Raw genomic sequence first — 18,753 nt, 5'->3', positions numbered from 1 at the left:
GGCAAGCGCGTAGCTTCCACCACAATGTCAGCTTTGGGGTGAAGGGACTAAATGAGGTCCGGTCTTGTGTGACGTCAGTTTGGACCCGATGACACGCTTTTGGGACCGCGGATGTATCCCAGTGAAAAGGCAGAGCGGTTACGAAGGGGAGAAGGAACGAAATAGTCCGCTGTGTTTTCAAATTTTCGCACTGAATGTCAGGCTTTTGACTTTCTACCTTTTTGCTTTTGGCCCACTGAACGATGTTCTATTAGTAAAATCCCAATCTAAAATGATTTATCCCGACCCAAAAATCGTTTCATGGGCCCTTTAAGGACCAAAATTTTCGCGTGCCCTTAAATTTTGCAAATTTTTTCAGTTCGTGAAATTTGCTAAAATTAGGCATGGGTGAATAGAGGATTTCGGGTCCGAATCACATTCGAAGCGAATAGTGATTTTAGCCGAATAATTTTGAGTTGAATAGTTTGAATAGCAAAAGCAACAAATACAAGATGTGTTTAAACTATAGTTTTATATTTGCCCATATTTGGTATTAGATATGCTGTAATTGTTAATTTCAAGTGCACCGAGTTCGGGAGCACGAAATGGTGGAAATGGTCGGAAGCTTGCACCACCTGGCCGGAAATCCAAGCCATAGTATTCGGAAAGGTCGAATAATTCAATATTGTTGAATAATTTGATATGGTCGAATACTTAAATTCAGTTCGAACCGAATGCCGAATAGAACAGAATTCGATGGGCTATTCGTAATAATCGAATATTCGCCCATCCCTAGCTAAAATAAGGGGCTCGCGAACATTAAAGGGGGGGGGGGGGGGTGCAACGATTTCCGGACTTCGGTCAGACATTTGTGGAATTTGCCCTCTGACACTTCTAAAGTAAAAAAAAGAAAACCGATTTCGCCTACGTGTCCTAAATGTTGTGTAAAAAAAAAGATAAATATTGGCATTTCTGGCACCCCTCAACTCACTCCCAGTCTTCAGGGTCACACCTGGTCCCCCTCCTAGTGACGTAGTTCGGGGTGCCATGTAGCTTCCCGTATGCTCTCTCGGAGGAAGCTTACTCTCCCTGTCTCTGCTGACATTAGCAGGCGTTACGCTGTAGCTTAGAGCCGGGACGTAAGCTTCTCGCCGTAGTTCCTTCAGCTGCCACTCGCTGCTGCAGGTGGGGGAAAAAGCTTGACTTTTGCTTTGCAATTATGCAGTAAAATTGCGACATTTTTTAATGAAGGAGATGTTTTCTGTGTCCTCCGGGACACGATAAACAACATAAAAATGACGAGATGCAAATTCTTTTAATCTTAAAATCGTTGCACCCCCCCCCCCCCCCCCCCTTTTAAAGGGTAACTGCAAAGAAAAAAAAGTATTTTTAAACAGCCTAATTGAGACAAGCATGTCACAAAACAATCTTTCCGTGAACAAAAACAAATTTTACAGCAATATTTATTACGCGAGACTGATTTTAGTGTGCGGCTATTTCGTCCGTTTTAAATCGCGCGCCACAAAGTTGGTATTATACGTCACGGAGTGGCTGTTATACGTCATGGAGTGACGTATTACAGCCATTCTGCGCGCGTCGCAAGAGTGGGCGTTTCAAATGTGGAGAGGTTGTGACTCCGACTAAATTACGTCCTGTGGCGTAAATATTGCTAAAAAAATTTTGTTTATTTGCGGAAGGTATGTTTTGTGACATGCTTGTTCCAATTAGGCTGTTTAAAAAACATTTTTTTTCTTTGCAGTTACCCTTTAAGGGTCTTACAGTAGTTTCTACAAGATTTGGTTATCGGAGGAAGAAGCGATGCTTTTGGCGTTTGAAGCGTCTATTTCTTTGTAAGACTCTATATATGGTATATATAATCAAAAATGCACCTACATATATCTTAATTCTCTACTCAAAGGGGGAACTTAGTAATGGCCCCCGAGGAGCCTGACTGCTTTTACTACAGTTCTTGAGACGAAAACGAGTACAGGGGGAGAATGGCGACGTGCCGGGTACACAAAGGAGGGTCTGAGCAAGAAGGGAGTTCATCCTTTCTGTCCTCTTGAACTGCTTGCAGTATACTGTATAGTATACTGCAAGCATTATAGTGTCGATGCAAAAGTATAGTGTCAATGAGCCACAGCATAGGCTATCACCATGTAGTTGCTTGCCAGACATGAAGTGCCCTGCGTTTCTTTCGGACACCCAACCTCGAGCATGTGCTCCTCACCTTCTGTCATGCTTTGGCTGCACTTTAAAACTCCCAAGGTGCCCGTGTATTATCAAAGGAAAAGCTTGTGTTAAAGGCGGGCCGACCGAAACACTTCCCTGTCAGTCTTATTTGGTCGATGTCTATGCATCGAAAATGGACTCTATAACTGGACCCCAACGTTTATTGGTAGCGCTTTGATAACCTAACCGTAACATCCGCAATATGTTTTGCCTCATTTTTCTTGTTCGGCTTTTGGGGTAATCTGTTCGGGACGCAACTCAAACACGCATTGCATTCTGCGTTGGTTGGCTTTGTGCAAAGTGTCGAGACGAGTTCAAACGTCTTGCGGCAACGCGAGAACGTAGCAGCCGTAACGATACTCGTTTAAGCTGCTTCGCGGACGCACGGATAAAGCGTCTGGCTGTGAAGCTAGGGGTCTGGGGTTCAGTTCCTGGCGAGGGACAAAGCGTTCTTGTAAAGACACCCAACGGGTGCCGAGGGACACTTGGCTGTGCAATCATATTTCATAACAACTGTTTGTGATGCCCCACGGTCGTCGACAGCGTAAGAATGGCAGGGACGTTTTTCAGCTGTCCTGCCTCCAGCTCGATCTTAGGACCTTCGACAATACTTCCGCGTCCCGTAAGCTTGGAACACGCGTTCGCAGTCAAAGCACCGCGAAAGGCAGCGAGCACATGCCGGAGGCGGGGAACCTAAAGGAGACGCCTTGCCAGTGTCATCCTGTAGGCAACTAATCGTGGCTTGCACGTGACATCACCGCACCACGCTGGTGCTCATTCCTGCTTGTTCTTGCCAAAAAAGAAAAACAAGAAACGAATTTGGTGGCAAAAGGTATGGGCTCGGCAACAAGACCACCACCAATGCCAGCTGATATGACGACAATGCAAGTTGCATATAGTCTTGGAAACCAGTCCTTAAACATGTTGTGCAGTAATGAATGCTCCTCTTTTCTCACCACAGCAACCACAAGATTCATGAGCTACAGGAGCGTGCGGTGCCTTCTCCCTCTCCGCACGCGGGTCCGGGGGACCGCCCCCCTAGGGGGGGCCCTCCGGAAAAGGGTCCCCCCCGGGGGGATCCGGGCCCCCTGGCGCCCTTGGAGGCTGGTCCCAAGGGCGGCGGGATGCCGGTGGCGGGGGTTCCCCTGGGTGGGGTCCCGCCCCAGCAGCAGCAGGGGCCGGGGCCGGGGGGCGGGCCCCCCGTCCCCACACAGAACCCCGACGGGACGTCACGGTCGCCGCCCCCACAGAGGCATCTGCACACGCACCACCACACGCACGTCGGCGTGGGGTACCCCCTCTACGACCCCTACGGAGGTGGGAGTGCCCTTTCTTGATTTGGGGAGGGGGGCATATATATGGATTGGAGCCACTACAGAGCAAATCATACTTAATGAACATGCGAGTACTTGTGCAAAAAGTGTGGGCACCGTACGAATGCAGAAGGCAATCTCGTTTTCACCAAATGTATGAGCAAAGCCAAACCCACAAGTGCAAGCATACTGCCCTGAATGACTCTTGCACTGCATGGGTGCACGATTTCGGCAGGTCCGCTCATAGTGCAGAGCTTGCGCTTGTAGCCTCTACTATGCTCAAACTTGGAAGTGACGCAGGCACCTGCCAAATGCCTACAATTTGCACATGAAAGTTCAGAACAGCGCTACTGCTGTGAGGTAATGTCGGAGATATAAGTTTGGGAATACTAAGTTACACCTCGCAATTACTGCAACGGGCACTATGAGCCAGCGGAGTCAATCTATGGCTCGGAGGATGTCGCATGACCTTCTGGTTGGGCGGAGTGCTCCTTGGAGTGTGAAGTTACATGTAATGCTTGGTGCGCTGGATTGACTAGTATGGCTCGTAGCGTCTTCTGCGGTTCGTTGTAAGGAGAGACAGAGTACAGTGCTGTGTTCTAAGATTTACTTAATCTCGCTCAAGAGTAAGGTCTTGTACCTTGGTGCAAGAAAAGCTATTCACATGTACCTTGGCGTAATGTGACACACGGGAGTAGCTTGAATCTACTCGAGTAACATTTGCATTGCAGCCTAGACACGCTGTGCTTTAAAGCAGTGGTTCTCAACCATTGATGTTTCGCGAACCCCTTGGGGATCGGCTGAGATGATGGAGGGCCCTGTTCGTGGTAAGGAAAAGGGGAAGATATCGGTTAAATATGATAATGATTTAATAAATGGATATAACTAGGGGTTGTGTTTAGTAGACTTCTCTCATTAACCTAGACTCGAGAAAGCTCTCCCGAAAATCGGAATGTTTCTTCTCAATCTAAAAGAACCAAAGATTATAGCCGGTCTTGACTGATGAGGCAGGGCTTCGCAGACCCTTAGAATACCTTCGCGGACCCTTATTTGAGAACCACTGCTTTAAAGCAATGTTACCTCGCGCCGTATCAAAATGGTTTGACGCTTCTACCGTAATTGTGAAGAACACTTTTATATACATATGCCTGGACATTCAATCTGTTTTTCTGATGTGGAAATCAGTCAAGCTTGACACATTTTGTGTTCGTGACATAATTCGCCCATGAATCCCTCGGATGTTATGGTACTAAATGATATTATTTTAAACAGTTACATTTCCTAGTCCAAATCACTATGATGAAGCCTATTTCAAACCTCTTGATGCATTTGATCTACCCTATTTACTCGCATAATGAACGCACCCACATAATGAATTCACCCCCCACAATGAGTACCAATAGATGGACTTTTTTTTTTTTTTTCTCGCGCAATAAACGCATTTTTAATTTTCAGCTTTGCGAGTCTCAAATTGCATCCAATCTAGCTAGCTACCACGCCAATTTTCTTTTGCCGCTAAGCGGTCGGGCCACGACAAGCCAAGCCAAGCCAATCTTGTAATGGCTGCAAGTTTGTAGTTGCGGTAGTTGCGGAAGTGATCAACCGTGAAACTGAGCTGCGCGCGCACTTGACAGAGCTTGGGTCTGCGCTTGGGTCAATTGCCCAGCCCCGGACATTCTTCGCCTATCGGATGCATTGATGTCAACAAACACGCTGTTGTCCGCTTTCGGACAGTGAAATCGTGAAAGTGGTTGGGCCTAATTTTACGTTTTGCGTTTATTTAATCCCTAACAGAACGGCGTTTATATAATCCCTAACAGAACTGCATTTATTTAATCCCTAACAGAATGGCGCCGCAAGGTGCACGCTGCATAGTAGGTTGAGAGTGTCTGGTAGCCCCTAGTAACAGCCGTCTCTGTAAACGAAACTCGTGCTTGAGAGTGTCCGGTAGCCCCTAGTAACAGCAGTCTCCATGAACGAAACTTGATCCATGCGAGCGGGCCTCCAGCGTCGGCGGTTTGACTTCGTACGAGTTTTTATGAGCATAGTCGTACAAGTTCTTATAAGCGTGGTCGCAGTATATAGTTGAGCCTGCCGCCGGATACTAGCAATATATATCACCTAAGAACAGTCCCGTTGCTTTCGTTGCTTTCCGTGCTGAGTGAGCTTTGTGGGCGCTTTTCCTTCGGCAAAAGGCATGCCGAAAGCGCCCTAAAACGGTTTGCAGTTTATAAAGCATGGTTACTGTGGTGCGTCCCCCATCAGCCGTAGGTGTGCCTCCATCAGTGGAGACGTGCCACAGTACCTTGCCATGTTATACAGTCGAACCTCGGTATAACGAACTTCAATGTAACGAAATCCTCGATTTAACAAAGTATTTTATTTTTCATAATTTCTTGCCCATAGACTCCATGTATTTTTAGTCTCTATATAACGAAGTCTATTTTGCTGCTACTTCAATATAACGAAGCGCCATTGCCATAGAAGGCAATAAATAAATACTCTAAAAAACAACTTCGCAAAAAAATTGTGGTTAAATAAAAAAATATGCGCAAACGCGAGCGCTTGCTAGGTTACTTCACGGGGACAGGCCTTCCAACGTTCCTAGGCTGCCCGAGGATGCGGCGCCGGTAGCGCCGGCGAGGCGTGGGGCAAAGCGGATTCCGCGGGGCTGGCCAGAAAATGCCGAGCAAAAAGTTAACACGGCATAGCAGCATCACCACTGACATTCACTGATCATCATAGTTCACTGTACCGCGGGTAGCGCGGGAGCCAACTTCAGCGGGGGAGCAACGTGATGGCGCGACCGGCGCGACCGCGCGGGCAGTGCCATCTAGGAGAAGACCGAGAAGACCGATTATCGTCTTGCGAGCGTGATGTAAAGCAAAGGCGCAAGCACACTGTGGGCGCAAGGGTGCAAGTATACTGTGCGGTCAAGAGTGCTGTGTAGGTTGGAAACATTGGCACCGCCTAAACTAAACAGCTTTATCTTTCAACCGGGCGGTTCACTCACGTGTTTGCTGCCATAAGGAAACGTAAAGTTCTTTTTTTGGATGAGAAAGCAAACGTTTTGGACGCCATCCTGAAGAAACTGCCGAGATCACGAGCACTCGGGAAGTGCTCGACGCAATGGACGTACTGAGGAGGTACACGGCGTCGCATGGGCAGCAGGATGCCGTGCAAGCGCTCTGGGCGCTCGAACGCCGTATGACGCCGCTGCTACTGTCGGACAAGGCGCAAGCAAAACTCGCGGACTACTTTGCCCCTAAATAAATGTCATTTTCGGTGACTTTTCATACCCGTAAAATGTTTCGGAATTTTTTTTTTTTTGCATGCTAAAGCCAAATTTCGATTTAGCGAAATTTCAATGTAACGAAGTAAATTGCGAATTTTACCGACTTCGTTACATCGAGGTTCAACTGTATTGGCACCTAATAGGTATGACATTTGCACGAAGTGTGTAAATGCTAAAATTTTACCTTGCGAAATGAACCCCCCTCCCTCCCCCCCCCAAATAGGTGTCCCTTTTCGGGACAAAAAGTGCATTCATTATGCGAGTAAATACGGTATGCTACATTGTTTTTATGATGTGCCTAACGGAAAACACAGGAAGCGCTTTTGGTTGTCCCGTTTGCTAAAAGGAGCCAGCGACGGAGCTAATTGATACTGCCAGTACCTCCTAACAATTTCTAAATCTAAGAGAATAACGTTTTGAAACCATAACTGTTGCCTCCATGATTTGTCAGTGCATAATCAAATGTCACATGATGTCAACGAACAAATGACCATCGTGGAGATCTCAGCCGATGAAAAGAAAGGGTGTCGATACCGTGAGTCTAGATGACTCTAGGGAGGACGATATTGATGTTGTGCGGTATTTTTTAGCTCGAGCAACAACCATGCTTGGAAGCTTGACCTTATGCTGGCGCATTTGTGGCTTGATACGAAAGAGCTGTTTAGAATGTGCTGAAAATGCCTTTCTTTTTCTCTTATGTTGGAGTCTGCTCAGCAGGAGCTAGAGGCATCATCAAGATTAAGCAAATTTCTCGCTTTTGTTTTTTTATAGTACGCATTATCGTAGTGGTTGACAGTGAGTGCCTTTGATATTGGCACGATGCCGATTACCTTGTCACTGTGGTTCATTCTTAACGGAAGGCTGGGATGAATTTGGTTGTCGTTGAAACTTGGGAAGAATATTTCTGAATATATAGCACTTTTCAACGGGTCTCATCTTGCGCGGTCTGCACTGCGAAAGCCCGCCTGTGATGTTCGAAGGCATTGGTGGCACCCAGGCCAAACTTTTCTTCTAACTGGTTTGCACATGCTTTCAAACCTTTACACCTCAGCATATGGTATATGAGTTGACTGACCAGAAAGTGAATTTTTTCTCTGCTCAACATTACTTCCTTGGTTGCGAGCTATGCGCTGGGGTCTCTGCTTTAGTTAGTGCTAGATTCTCATAAGTTCTTGCACATAACCTGACAAATTACTGTGAAAGGTTAAAGATGGGTGTGTCAACAACTGTCACAATGTGAGGGCTTGGACCAGTGTTGGTGTGAAGGTTGACAAATACTCGTGTGGACACCATTTTAGTACTCCTTCATCATTGGATGCTTTCTTGAGCTTTACACTGTTAGTTTGCATCGTCATGCCCAGGTTCAAAGTACAAGTGCAAACTATAACAGTGCCAAGAGAGAGCAGATGAACAGGAAGAATGAATGTGCCAACTTTTGATTTATAACTGCGAGCTTAGTGGTCGCGTACGTAGGATCCGTGAAAGAGCAAGGCCACATTGTTATTTATCGAGGGACAGGAAATGTCAGAAGCGGTTTTGATATTGTAGTGTGAGAAAAGCGCTAGTGCCCGCGTTTCCTCTTTCGCTGCGTGTGAGTCTGAATTAGCATTCGTGACGTTGTTTGCAGCTTGTGCTTGGCAGGGAATGATAGTCTTTCTTGTAGTTTTTGGGTTTCTATGTATGTTTTCATTGAACTTGTCATAAGTAAGCTCTCAGGTCTGTTCATTCCTTCGATTGTCTGTTGTCTCTTGGTACTATTATGTTTTTCAGATATTCCATACCAAACAAGTTTTCAACCCAATTGTACATATTTTTATATATTTAAATCCTATCAGTTACATGTCAAAGTAGGGTTCAAGTTTTACTAATCTTACTCATACTAACAAGCTACTGTTTCATGTCTAGCTGCAACAGTATTGGGTTCAGAAATCATCGAGGGGACTGCCTCCTTGAATTTAGATTCTATAGTGGTGACACAATCAGTTTGTTAACATCGAGTCTCGTCGGTATGCCAGCACCGAAACGCTCGCTATATTGTGTCGGGTGTTAAATGATACGTGCTTCTCCGCAACGTCGCTCTGTACTGTTATACAACTTTTCTTGGCACTTCGGAAAAATTGAAGACCATGCGTGCACAGCTTTGATTGGTGCCGAAGACGTGCGAGCGCACGCTAATACGTGCAGCTTTGGCTTCATTGCCGGGAAAAGTTGTCCCCGAGTAGTTTGGAGGGGGACTGGTTGCAAGCCTTGTGAGCTACATATTTTATTTCTCAAGCGCGTCGAGCACTTCACCGGTTTTCTAGTAGCTAGTAGTTGGCCCTGCGACGAAAGTTGCCGAGGAAAACGCTTCGCTGAATGTTGTCCCTTTAATTTATTCAATTGATTTATTCAAGGTACCTCGCTGTGCCCATGAAGGCGTTATAGCGAGGGGGGGGGTTCGTGTACAGATGAGCATAGGTACAAAAACAAAAGGCACATGACATGAACATACAAAACAAAAATCTAATGAGGGTCGTTTTTTTGGGGGATATAGAAGAGCAGCGTTTGGGCGGGGACTGTTGGATCGTAAGTGTGGCAAACTCTGTGGTCACTGACAGAAAGGGAACGGCAGGCCACGTCTTTCGAACACACGGCCTCCAGCCTGTGCTCCATGCATTCCGCCATACTTTGGCTGCATGCGCGCTCGAGTTGCACAAGACGCCAAAGCGTTGTCGAAGGTAGCAAACTCACGTTGGAAGCGGGGCAACCGAAGCTCCTCCCTGCTGTTCTCACCTTGTCAGCGACTACAGTAGGTCGCCTTGTCAGTGACTACAGTAGCTCGCTGCGTGAGGGTAGTCAGAAACTCGGTGTCCTGGTAAACCTTGAACACGGCGAATCGGGCTAAGGGAAGTCTTTCGGAGGAGGTCTCGTGGGCAGCTTTCCTCCACATTATTGTGGTGCCACCGGAAGCATGCCATCAGTGGGTCAAGAGCTTGTCGATATTGTGCCGAAAGTGTGTCTACGCAACATCGGGAATCTGTCGGCGTCACGTCGGGAACGTGTTGAGTTACCTCGGCATAGCGTCGGCAGCGTGCAGTGAGCGGGTTGGTGTCGCATTGGGAGCTTGCCGATATTGTGTAGAAAGTGTGACACCAGGAACATGTCGGTGTTGCATCAGGAACACGTTGAGAGATGTCGGCACAGTGTCGGCGGCGCGCAGGGAGTGTTGCATTGCGTTGGGAGTGTGTTGGCGTTGCGCCGGGGGCACGCAGAGCGAACCGATCTGGCACCGAGCTAGCTCTGGGCCGCGGCGCGCTTTCCCCTAACCCCGTGGCACCCTTGGTTTGTAGTGCCCCCAAGCCCCTGGAAGCAGGCCTCGCCGCAGAGACCCTACCGAGTCATGGTAAATACCCATTCTCTCTGCCTCCTCCTCGCCCTCTTCCACTCTGCGAGGGCGAGAGATTGTGCCAGATCTGTTGGCTCTGTTTGGGCTGGATTCTCCGCGTGCCATCGCGTTTCCGAGGTTTGGTGGGAGGTGGATAGAAGAGCGGGAACATGGTGCCTGGAGTGCGTCCTCGACTGGTGTGTGCAGCACATTCTGAAATGTGGTCCCTCGATTTTCATTTTCGCCCAATAACATCCTAGGAGGTTCGTGCCGCTGCCTGCCGCGATCCTGGTGATGAAACAGTAGCGGAGGTGGATAAAACAAGCGCCTTTTCTGCTGTAGCTCGCTCTGCATCCAGACAGTCCGCGTAAACTGAGGGAAGGGACGCCACGACTATGCCGTAGAGTTATTATAATACACGCTAGAGGTTCAAGTGGCGCTCGTGTGCTGACGCAAATTGAAGCAGACAGCAACCAGTCGAAAATAGAATTCCAGTAATGGATTTCTATGGGAAAAAGTGAGGTGCACTTTCTCCCTGCGCTCGATCATAAGAGCAAATATCCCGAATAATTATTACGTACTACGTAGCTTGGAACATTTCTCAGTCAGGCAGACGAAATAATTGGACAGTTACGGCGTTTTTCTTTCAAATCCATTGCATTATAAACGGTGCTAAAACGACTTTGTATGTGTATTTATGTGCACTGTCGGGCACTGTTAGCACGAAAATAAACGTCGGCGCTTTTCAGTGTGGGGGATATACGTGCCAAACGAACGAAGGACATCTGGAAACCAAGGTAGACGGCAAGAACTACGCACAAACACTGGATCACTAACTACCCGTGCATGTACGATCAAAGGCCACGTGATATATTCCGATTTTAAAGAAGGAAGTACCGCTTTATTCTTTTTGCTCTATGCGAAGATGCTTGTCCTACGTTCAAAATATCACCCGCATGCTCGAAATCTTTGAGGTCAAGTGCCCGATAAAAGCTGTCAGCAGAGAAAACAATACGAAAAGACACCTTTCATAGCCCATCTACTTTATTGTATATGTTTCGAATGCTTTTATCCGCTCATGCACGACGGGGTCATTTTCACATAGTGACAGGACTAGCATATTCGCAATATATAAGCATCACCGGAATGCTGGCGAGCCTTGAACACACTCTATATTCCTTTCGATTGTAATTTTGCTTTGAATCGTCGCTTGTTTTTACACACCTGCTGCGGAGCATATGTTTGGGACTGAAACGTAGCGAGGTTAAACATTGTTCACTGATGAAGACGAATGCGCTAACTAAAGCAATTACACTTTACAATGTTAATCAAGGTACATACTATTCGGTACGACCCAAATAATCAAAGCGTTCCATGTTATTTTTCGGCAAAGAGACAAAATGCATACGCGTTCTCCCATAACAAAAGCACAGGAGCACCGCAAAAGTAGACTGGTTGCTGTCTGCTTCAATTTACGTCACAGAAGTCTCATAGACACGTGCGCCAGATGAACCTCTAGCGTGCATTATAATAACTGAATGGACGATGCGACCCTCGCATGTGTGTGTGTCCTTTTCACCGCCATTTCTACGGCCAACTGCCAGGATCATGGCGTCCGATGTCATTTGTTGCCACTTGGGACCACTTCCGGTGCACGGGCGGGACGGGATGGGAAACACATCGCTCATAGACGCGCTTGTGGCACCGTGGCCTTGACTACGGTTGGTGCGGATTCGGCACGTTGGGGCTGGGGCACACTTCGTGGGTTATGGAATGGTTCATTTCATTTCCCCGCTAATTCGGAGGCAGACCTGCACCGCCGAGGGTGTTTGGTCAGCCTATTAGGGAGGAGGACAGACCGTTACGCCCCAAGCGGTTAACTTATCAACTACACGGATGGGGACAACAAATACAATGACGCAGCGCTCGGCCGACATAACCGAATGCGGCGTCAGCGTTCGACTGGAGTTCGTGTTCTCCGGCGAGGGGGAGGAGGGGCTCTTTTGTTTCCACGACGGCCTGCATGAACAATGCAGCATGCACGATCCCAGCTTAGCACAAAAGCCGAAGTGGGTCAAGCTCGCATTCTCAGAAGATAGATCCGGCACTTAACGTCGCTTCGTCGATTGTTAGTATTTTTTACATTAAACTGTGCCCCGTGCTCTATTGTAGAAGATGACATGGCCATGCCTATAAGGCCTGTTGGCATGTGTACAGGCCTTGTGTTGAGTAAACACCGAGCGTGGGGAAAACAAACGGGTCAGAGCGCCCCCTATAGTTCGATCTCCTGCCCAATACCCTAGCCGTGCGGAGCGTACGTTTGATACATTCTCTGGTTTCATTTTACAACCTTGTAGACCAATATCTGAAAACCTAAGAAAAAGGCCTCTTCTATCGCCATGCAACCTCTGCCGGTGTAAAAACCCTAAGGGCTGGTTCTCGTAAAATGGCCACCCGATGCGCTGCATTTTCTTACATTCCTTCCGTCATCTAAGGGGAAACACTTTTGTAATGGAAACGAATATCTTGTAATGTGTGTGGGGTTCGCCAGCAGTTAGCCGACCATAGTCGCCTACAAAAAGAGAATGGGAGGAAGACCCTTCCATTGTCCCGCCACCTCCAGCATGAGCTTTCTACCCTTGGTAACACTTCTCGTGAGCTGGGGCATGCAGCTACAGCCAAGGCATGGCGGAAAGCAATGTACATGGGCTGGAGGCCAAGCATTCGAGAGAAACGTTTAACCTTTGTCACAATGCAGATTTTAGACTGTGTCTGTTTGATTTGGATTTAGCTCGGTGCTTCGTGTATTAGTATACTCTGTCTTAGTATGACTCGGCAAGCACTGAAAGCTGTGGCCCAAGTAAGCCAATAAGAGTGCTTCACAGGGGACAGTGCATTATCGTGGGGTTCTCTCAGATGCTCTTGTTGGCCCACTGAGGTCATAATCTCTATGAATTTAGCCCAATACTGCGACGGAAGGAGGAAAAAAAATTTTGACAATGGTAGAAAAAGAAACGAAGACAGACAATGTCTTCAGGGTTAAATTTATCGCGGTAAACTTCCGCCAGCTTGCCTGCATGCTGACTGTATTCTACCGTAACCTTCATGGTTTGTCAGGTTAAAGCCTATTCACACACACAATACGTTTCAAACTCGGTGCTGAGTCAGTGGTGACGGTGGCATTGATGCAACATGTTCTTCGCGATATCTCGGTGCTGAGATGCATGTGCGAAAAAGGCTCAATATTGAAACAGAATACGGGACCACTATGGCCCTGTACCGTTTGTGCTTATGGACGGGACCACGGCAGTCCTGTACCGTTCTTCCTTACCTGGACCGCGTGGAGTGGTAGCTGTTTGAGAGTGATGCAGATCCAGATGCAATATGCGAGGCTTTCAATTTCTGCTGAAGATGAACAAAGATGCCCGCGTCCTGTGTTGCAGCCATGATAGCGAGCCAGCAGGCAGCGGCGTGCGCAGTGGCGGCCTCTTCGAACCTGCACCCCTTTGTGCCCAAGTGAGGAAAGGCGTCCCCCGCAACAAACACACGAGCCACAGTACCTGCCGGGAGACGGGGGAGTCTACCCTTCCCCGAGACCGCCCCCGCCCTCCCGCCTCCGGAGTGTGTAAATAGGGAAGGGCGCGGCCAACGGACCGACTGCGCCAGCCATGCCCTCCCCGTGTGTGTGTGTGCGCGCGTGCGTGTGTGTGTGCCTGCATGTAAATAAGGGCACCGTGACTCTGCTGCCCCCCCCGTTGTATGATAGCGTCGCGATTCCCATGACACTGCCATGACACCTCCCTAGCGTGCGAGAGCCATCCCGTTTTTTCCCCCGAGTCTCCCGCCACGGCCAGGGAAACGCGCCGCGTGCGAACTCTGCGGTCGTTTCCCTCTGCGTTACACGCAAGCATACAAGTCTGTACAACGCTAGGCATGTCGTCTCCCCCTCCTTCGCCGAGAACGGAAACCCTCTCCGCCGAAGCGGAACCTTTTCTGTCGTTATATGACGGAAGTTTCTCCCGTCACTTGGGGAAACGGAGCTACCGCCGTTATGTCACAGGTCGTCGTCGGGGTTTGTTTTTTTTTAACGGAAGAGAGTTTGGGGGGTGGTGTTTTTCTTTCTCCCCCCTCCCCACCGCTCCTCCCCACCTCCTCCCTCAGACCTTCCCGCGCGGAGGTTGTACAAAGTGTTAAATATTTCGTGCCGCTATTACCGTTTTCACCGTCAACTATAATTTCATCCTGTTTTCCCCTTTTTTTTTTCTTACCATCCCCTGTTGCTTTTGCAGCAGCGATTTTAATTTTTTTTCTCAACCTTCTTTCTCGCAATGTTCTGTTGGTGTCCTAGTGACTGTATTTTTACGGAAAGCGAAATACATTTGTGCCTTTGTGCACCTCTAGTCTGCTCTCGCAGTCTTGGTGATTGGGGGGTGTCGGCGGCAGTCTGGACGATCACGATCAGTCAATCTCGAGGTCCGCTGCCGGTACTCCCTGTGTTAGGTTTAACGGGGTGACTTGTGGAATGCCATCAGCGAGTCTCCTCGGCTTTGTTGCTCTATTAACTACGGACTTGTGTTTCTCGCACCTCACCGCAGCGTGCCTCGCCGGTTTTCGTGGCAGTGTGTGTTTTATCAGCCGATTTTCATGGAAATGCATAACGTTTGGGGGTAACGTCTGGCTGTAACGAGAAAACCGACACCAAAACGTGTTACGCCTTAGGGACCCATATAAAAAGACCAGTTTCCAGCAGGATTTGCACTCGCGACGTTGAGCCCAATGCTCGAGGGATGGCATTTGTTCTCGCGCCCAAAAACAAACCCTTTTTGTGTGGCGCTCGAAGACAGCGCCGCACGACGCACCCTTCGAAGTGAGTGGGCGTCGTGCTGCGCCATTTCGCTGCGTTTGTGCGAGATGGTGTTTGTGGGTGAATCTTCAACACACTGGCCTTGTGGTAAGGCAATGCTGTTTCGGCTCCTTTCCCTTTTTCTGCCGTGGCCGTGACTGCTACGATGCAGACAGCTGCAGAACGTAAGCAAGCTTGTCGGAAGCAAAAGAAATAGCAGTAGGCAGCAGGAAAAGCCTTCACCAGGGACGCCGCAGACGAACACTGACACACATTTGGTGCTTACCAGTCTTTGTCAGCGTGATCAAGCATGTATAAATTTTGACTTTTATTATAGGCGCGTGACATCCACAACATTGCGGTCAAGTGTGAAATGGTGAGTACCTGTTCTTCGAATTTGATGGTGGGTGTAAATATTTGAGCATTTTAGTGTCCGTGTAAAATATTCCATTTTCGAGATGTTAGCCAGAATGTTTTATTTTGTGGGGAAAAACAAACAACTAAATTCCTGCTAAATAAATAAGTTTTCAAATTTTTTTTTTTTAACTTTAAATTACGACTTTTGAGGCTCAGCTTTATGACTTCTAAACATCTGTTCTCTCTCTCACATTGTATTTTTTAAAGCAGCAGTGTTGGGAGAGTCTCCTACATGGCTTCAGCTGCATATCTTATGTTTGTAGGAAACGTCATCTTTACGAGTGAATTGAGAGAAAAGGCATATGGTGTGCTGCATGGAGTAAACTTGCCTGCATCTCTTTAGCTGGCGGTGCAAGTGTGGGTTTAGTTCCTGTGCGGTGCCAGCCTTTGAAAACCAGTTTCTGCACATTGGTTTTTTGAGGCATTGCTGAGGTTCGTTTGTGGGCTGTGTCAAACACGGTGATAACTTTTCACATTCGTTTCAATCTTAAGGTATACGGTTCTTAAGTAACCGTGGCATATTCTGTGTTAAGTGTGACCGCATGCATGTTTTACTTGCAATCAGCAAGGGTGATAGCAGCTAACGGGCTACTAATTGAAGGGTAAGTCACGAGGTTTCATGACCATAACCCACCAACCGAGCCATGGTGTTGTATTACTGTGACGTAAGGGCAGCAACGGGTGCCAGGAGTGCTGTTCTCTCCGTGCAGTCGACAAAACGCACAAGGAGTAACTTGAACATTGTCTGCTCGAACAGGCACGCCGGCTGACTGGCTAGTTTGGTCTCTCGACAGATCTGACCACCGAGATTCCTTGCATTGTTTTTGGCTTGATTTATGGGCACGATTTCACCATGCTAAACATTTTTTCAACCCTTCTGTCACCTAGAGGCAGTACGTTCCACCACCAACAGCATTTTTGATGCCCACTGGGAAAGGTGTTCCAGCTGTTTTTTGGTTTACTTTTTATCCCAGCTGTGGTGCATTTTGCAGTATATACAGTAAAACCTCGTTATAACAAAGCTGAAGGAGCGGTCGTAATTATTTTGTTATAACCATTAGTTTGTTATAGCCAATGTCCATTTCTTCCCACTATTAGCAAGCAAGGGGAATTATGATTCCTTTGTTATATCCATTAGTTTGTTATATCCTATTTTGTTATAACGAGGTTTTACTGTATCGCTCCTTCTCAGTGCTCGTCAGGGTTTTTGTTTTGCTATATTCCTAATTCACTGCGCTATGGATAAAAATAATTAATAGCCACACACAATCAAACCAGTAGGCCATTTTTAATTACAAGCTGTATTTACTAGAAATCTGCGGGGAGCACAATTTCACCGATATACGAACGCTGCCTCCTCCTCTCTGTAAGAGGCCCAAATAGTGACTGCATAAACTCGGAAGTCGGACTGGTAGCTAGCACAATCCCTCACTTTCGGCTTCTGTTGTGCCGCAGAAGCGCAGCAACGTTGATGAGCTGCCGTGAACAAACGTCGATGATTAGCCCCCTCCCGATCAATCTATTGAGGTTAAAAAAAAGAGCTTGGGCTGGCCTTTTCTTGGTACCACGGCTGAAATGGCACTTTACGCACACTAATGAGAAGTGCACCAGGTTGCTGTTGTTTTATTGCCATCTTGAATTTGAAGTCTTTTTTTTCTTTTTGAGACTTAGACATTTTACTTTTCCCTCATTCCTAGTCAGCTGCCACCACACAGCACATAAATTTTTTTCTGAACGAGATGGAAATATGGCTATTGGCTTGCTCCAATCAATGAAGGTAGTGTACTCGTGCACAGAGTCGTTCATTTGTATGAATAGGTGCCATTCTGTAAGCGGCACATAGTTAGATTTATCTCCTTTTTGATGACAAAGTCCCTCACCAAACACAAATAATACTTTTTTTTGCTAAAAAAAAAATTTTTTTTTTTTTTTGGTTATGAGGTAGTTTTTACGATATGGCTGGCATCTGTTACGCTGAATATGATCGCTTTGCTCCGGTGGTCGAATATGATCGAATATGCTCCGGTGGTAGTGGCAATTGGAGCAACAGTTTCTCCTATTGAGGCTCTTAACAGTTCTAAGAATTGAATTCAGAGGATGAGAGCTCAACATCTGGCAAAGGAGCTCCATAAAGGACCTCAGATTCCGAGAGTGCTGAAATGTCGTGAAAGCGGATGCATCAAATTGGGTCCGAATGAAAGGAGGCGACAACTTTTCAGCCTCACTATTTCTATATCAAGGGTCTCCAAACCCCGGACCGCGGGCCAGATCCAGCCTGCGGAGGCCTTCCGACTGGCTCGTCACTGGACGCTGTCCTTCCAGTAACGCCCTTCCTGCGGCTCGCTTCCAGCAGGCCTGCTGCTAGCACCGCAAAAAATAAGCTTGTGTAAAAAGAAATGGCACCTCGTCACTTACCAAACTCGCACATGAAGAGAGCAGAAAAGACGAGAACTATTTACTTACCGTAAAGTTCTGAAAGAACGCCCACCCAAAATGAAGAGATAAATGGTGGAAAACATGGGGTGGGCTATCTTTGGGGATGCCACAGCAAAACTTTATAAAAAATTATGGATAAACAATGGGGCAGCCGCTACAAAACCACGCGACACGGGAACTGATATTACACCAAGTTGCAGACACCACAAATTCGCGTTTCACGATGCGACAAACGCACGGGAATTCACTACGAACCCCTGTGTCACGGGAAAGGATACCGCAGGTTGTGGACGCAACAGATGTGCGTTTTACCGTGCGAAGGGCCCACGGAAGCCTGCCGAGAACTTGCATCTCGTGGGAACGAATACCGCAAAGCGCGGATGCAGCAAATCCAAGTTTTAGGGTGCAATAAACACGTGGGAATCTGCTACAAAAAACTCTTATGTCACGGGTACGAATAGCGCGGATTGCGGACGCTGCAGAATCGTATTTCACGATGCAATATACACGCGGGACCAACTTGCGTGTACGAAAATCGATATTGCATGCGGGACAAAAACGCGGGAATCCGCTATAAACTCTCATGTCACAAGAACGGATACAGCAGATCGCAAACGCAGCAGATTGGGATTTCACAATGCCATGTACACGCGGGAACAACTCTCGTGTTACGGGAGCAGATATCGCGCGCGCAGATCGCGAACGAAAATGCCGGAACCCACTATGAACTCGCTTATCAGACATAGTGGTACAACAGATCGCACGGCGGATGCGATTCTTGTCAGACATCGCGTGACGTCTGATGCGAATAGGGGGTAGGCGATGTATGTAATTTTCATGTTACAGATAGTTATAGTAAGTGTTGTCACTTTGT

The 18,753-nt window shown here is 47.5% G+C and overlaps 1 protein-coding gene across 2 annotated transcripts in view; it reads left to right on the top strand.

Moving 5' to 3' along the window:
- LOC8036612 (basic proline-rich protein) overlaps window positions 1-14,583 on the top strand; it is a 50,311-nt gene extending 35,728 nt beyond the window's left edge. Inside the window, exons 6-8 of one of the 2 annotated variants that reach the window (XM_029973220.4) lie at window positions 3,173-3,528; window positions 10,149-10,201; window positions 13,627-14,583. In XM_029973220.4, coding sequence (XP_029829080.2) covers window positions 3,173-3,528; window positions 10,149-10,201; window positions 13,627-13,632 — 415 coding nt within the window. In that variant the 3' untranslated portion in view covers window positions 13,633-14,583. The remainder of the gene's footprint in view (window positions 1-3,172; window positions 3,529-10,148; window positions 10,202-13,626) is intronic. The other variant, XM_029973219.3, reaches the window with a different exon arrangement.
- Window positions 14,584-18,753: the final 4,170 nt, after the last annotated feature.

The sequence above is a fragment of the Ixodes scapularis genome, unplaced genomic scaffold (genome assembly GCF_016920785.2).
Source record: "Ixodes scapularis isolate PalLabHiFi unplaced genomic scaffold, ASM1692078v2 PGA_scaffold11__112_contigs__length_91849675, whole genome shotgun sequence".
NCBI lineage: Eukaryota > Metazoa > Arthropoda > Arachnida > Ixodida > Ixodidae > Ixodes > Ixodes scapularis.
The sequence above is the reverse complement of the archived record's forward strand: the minus strand, read 5'-3'. Positions and strand labels throughout refer to the sequence as shown.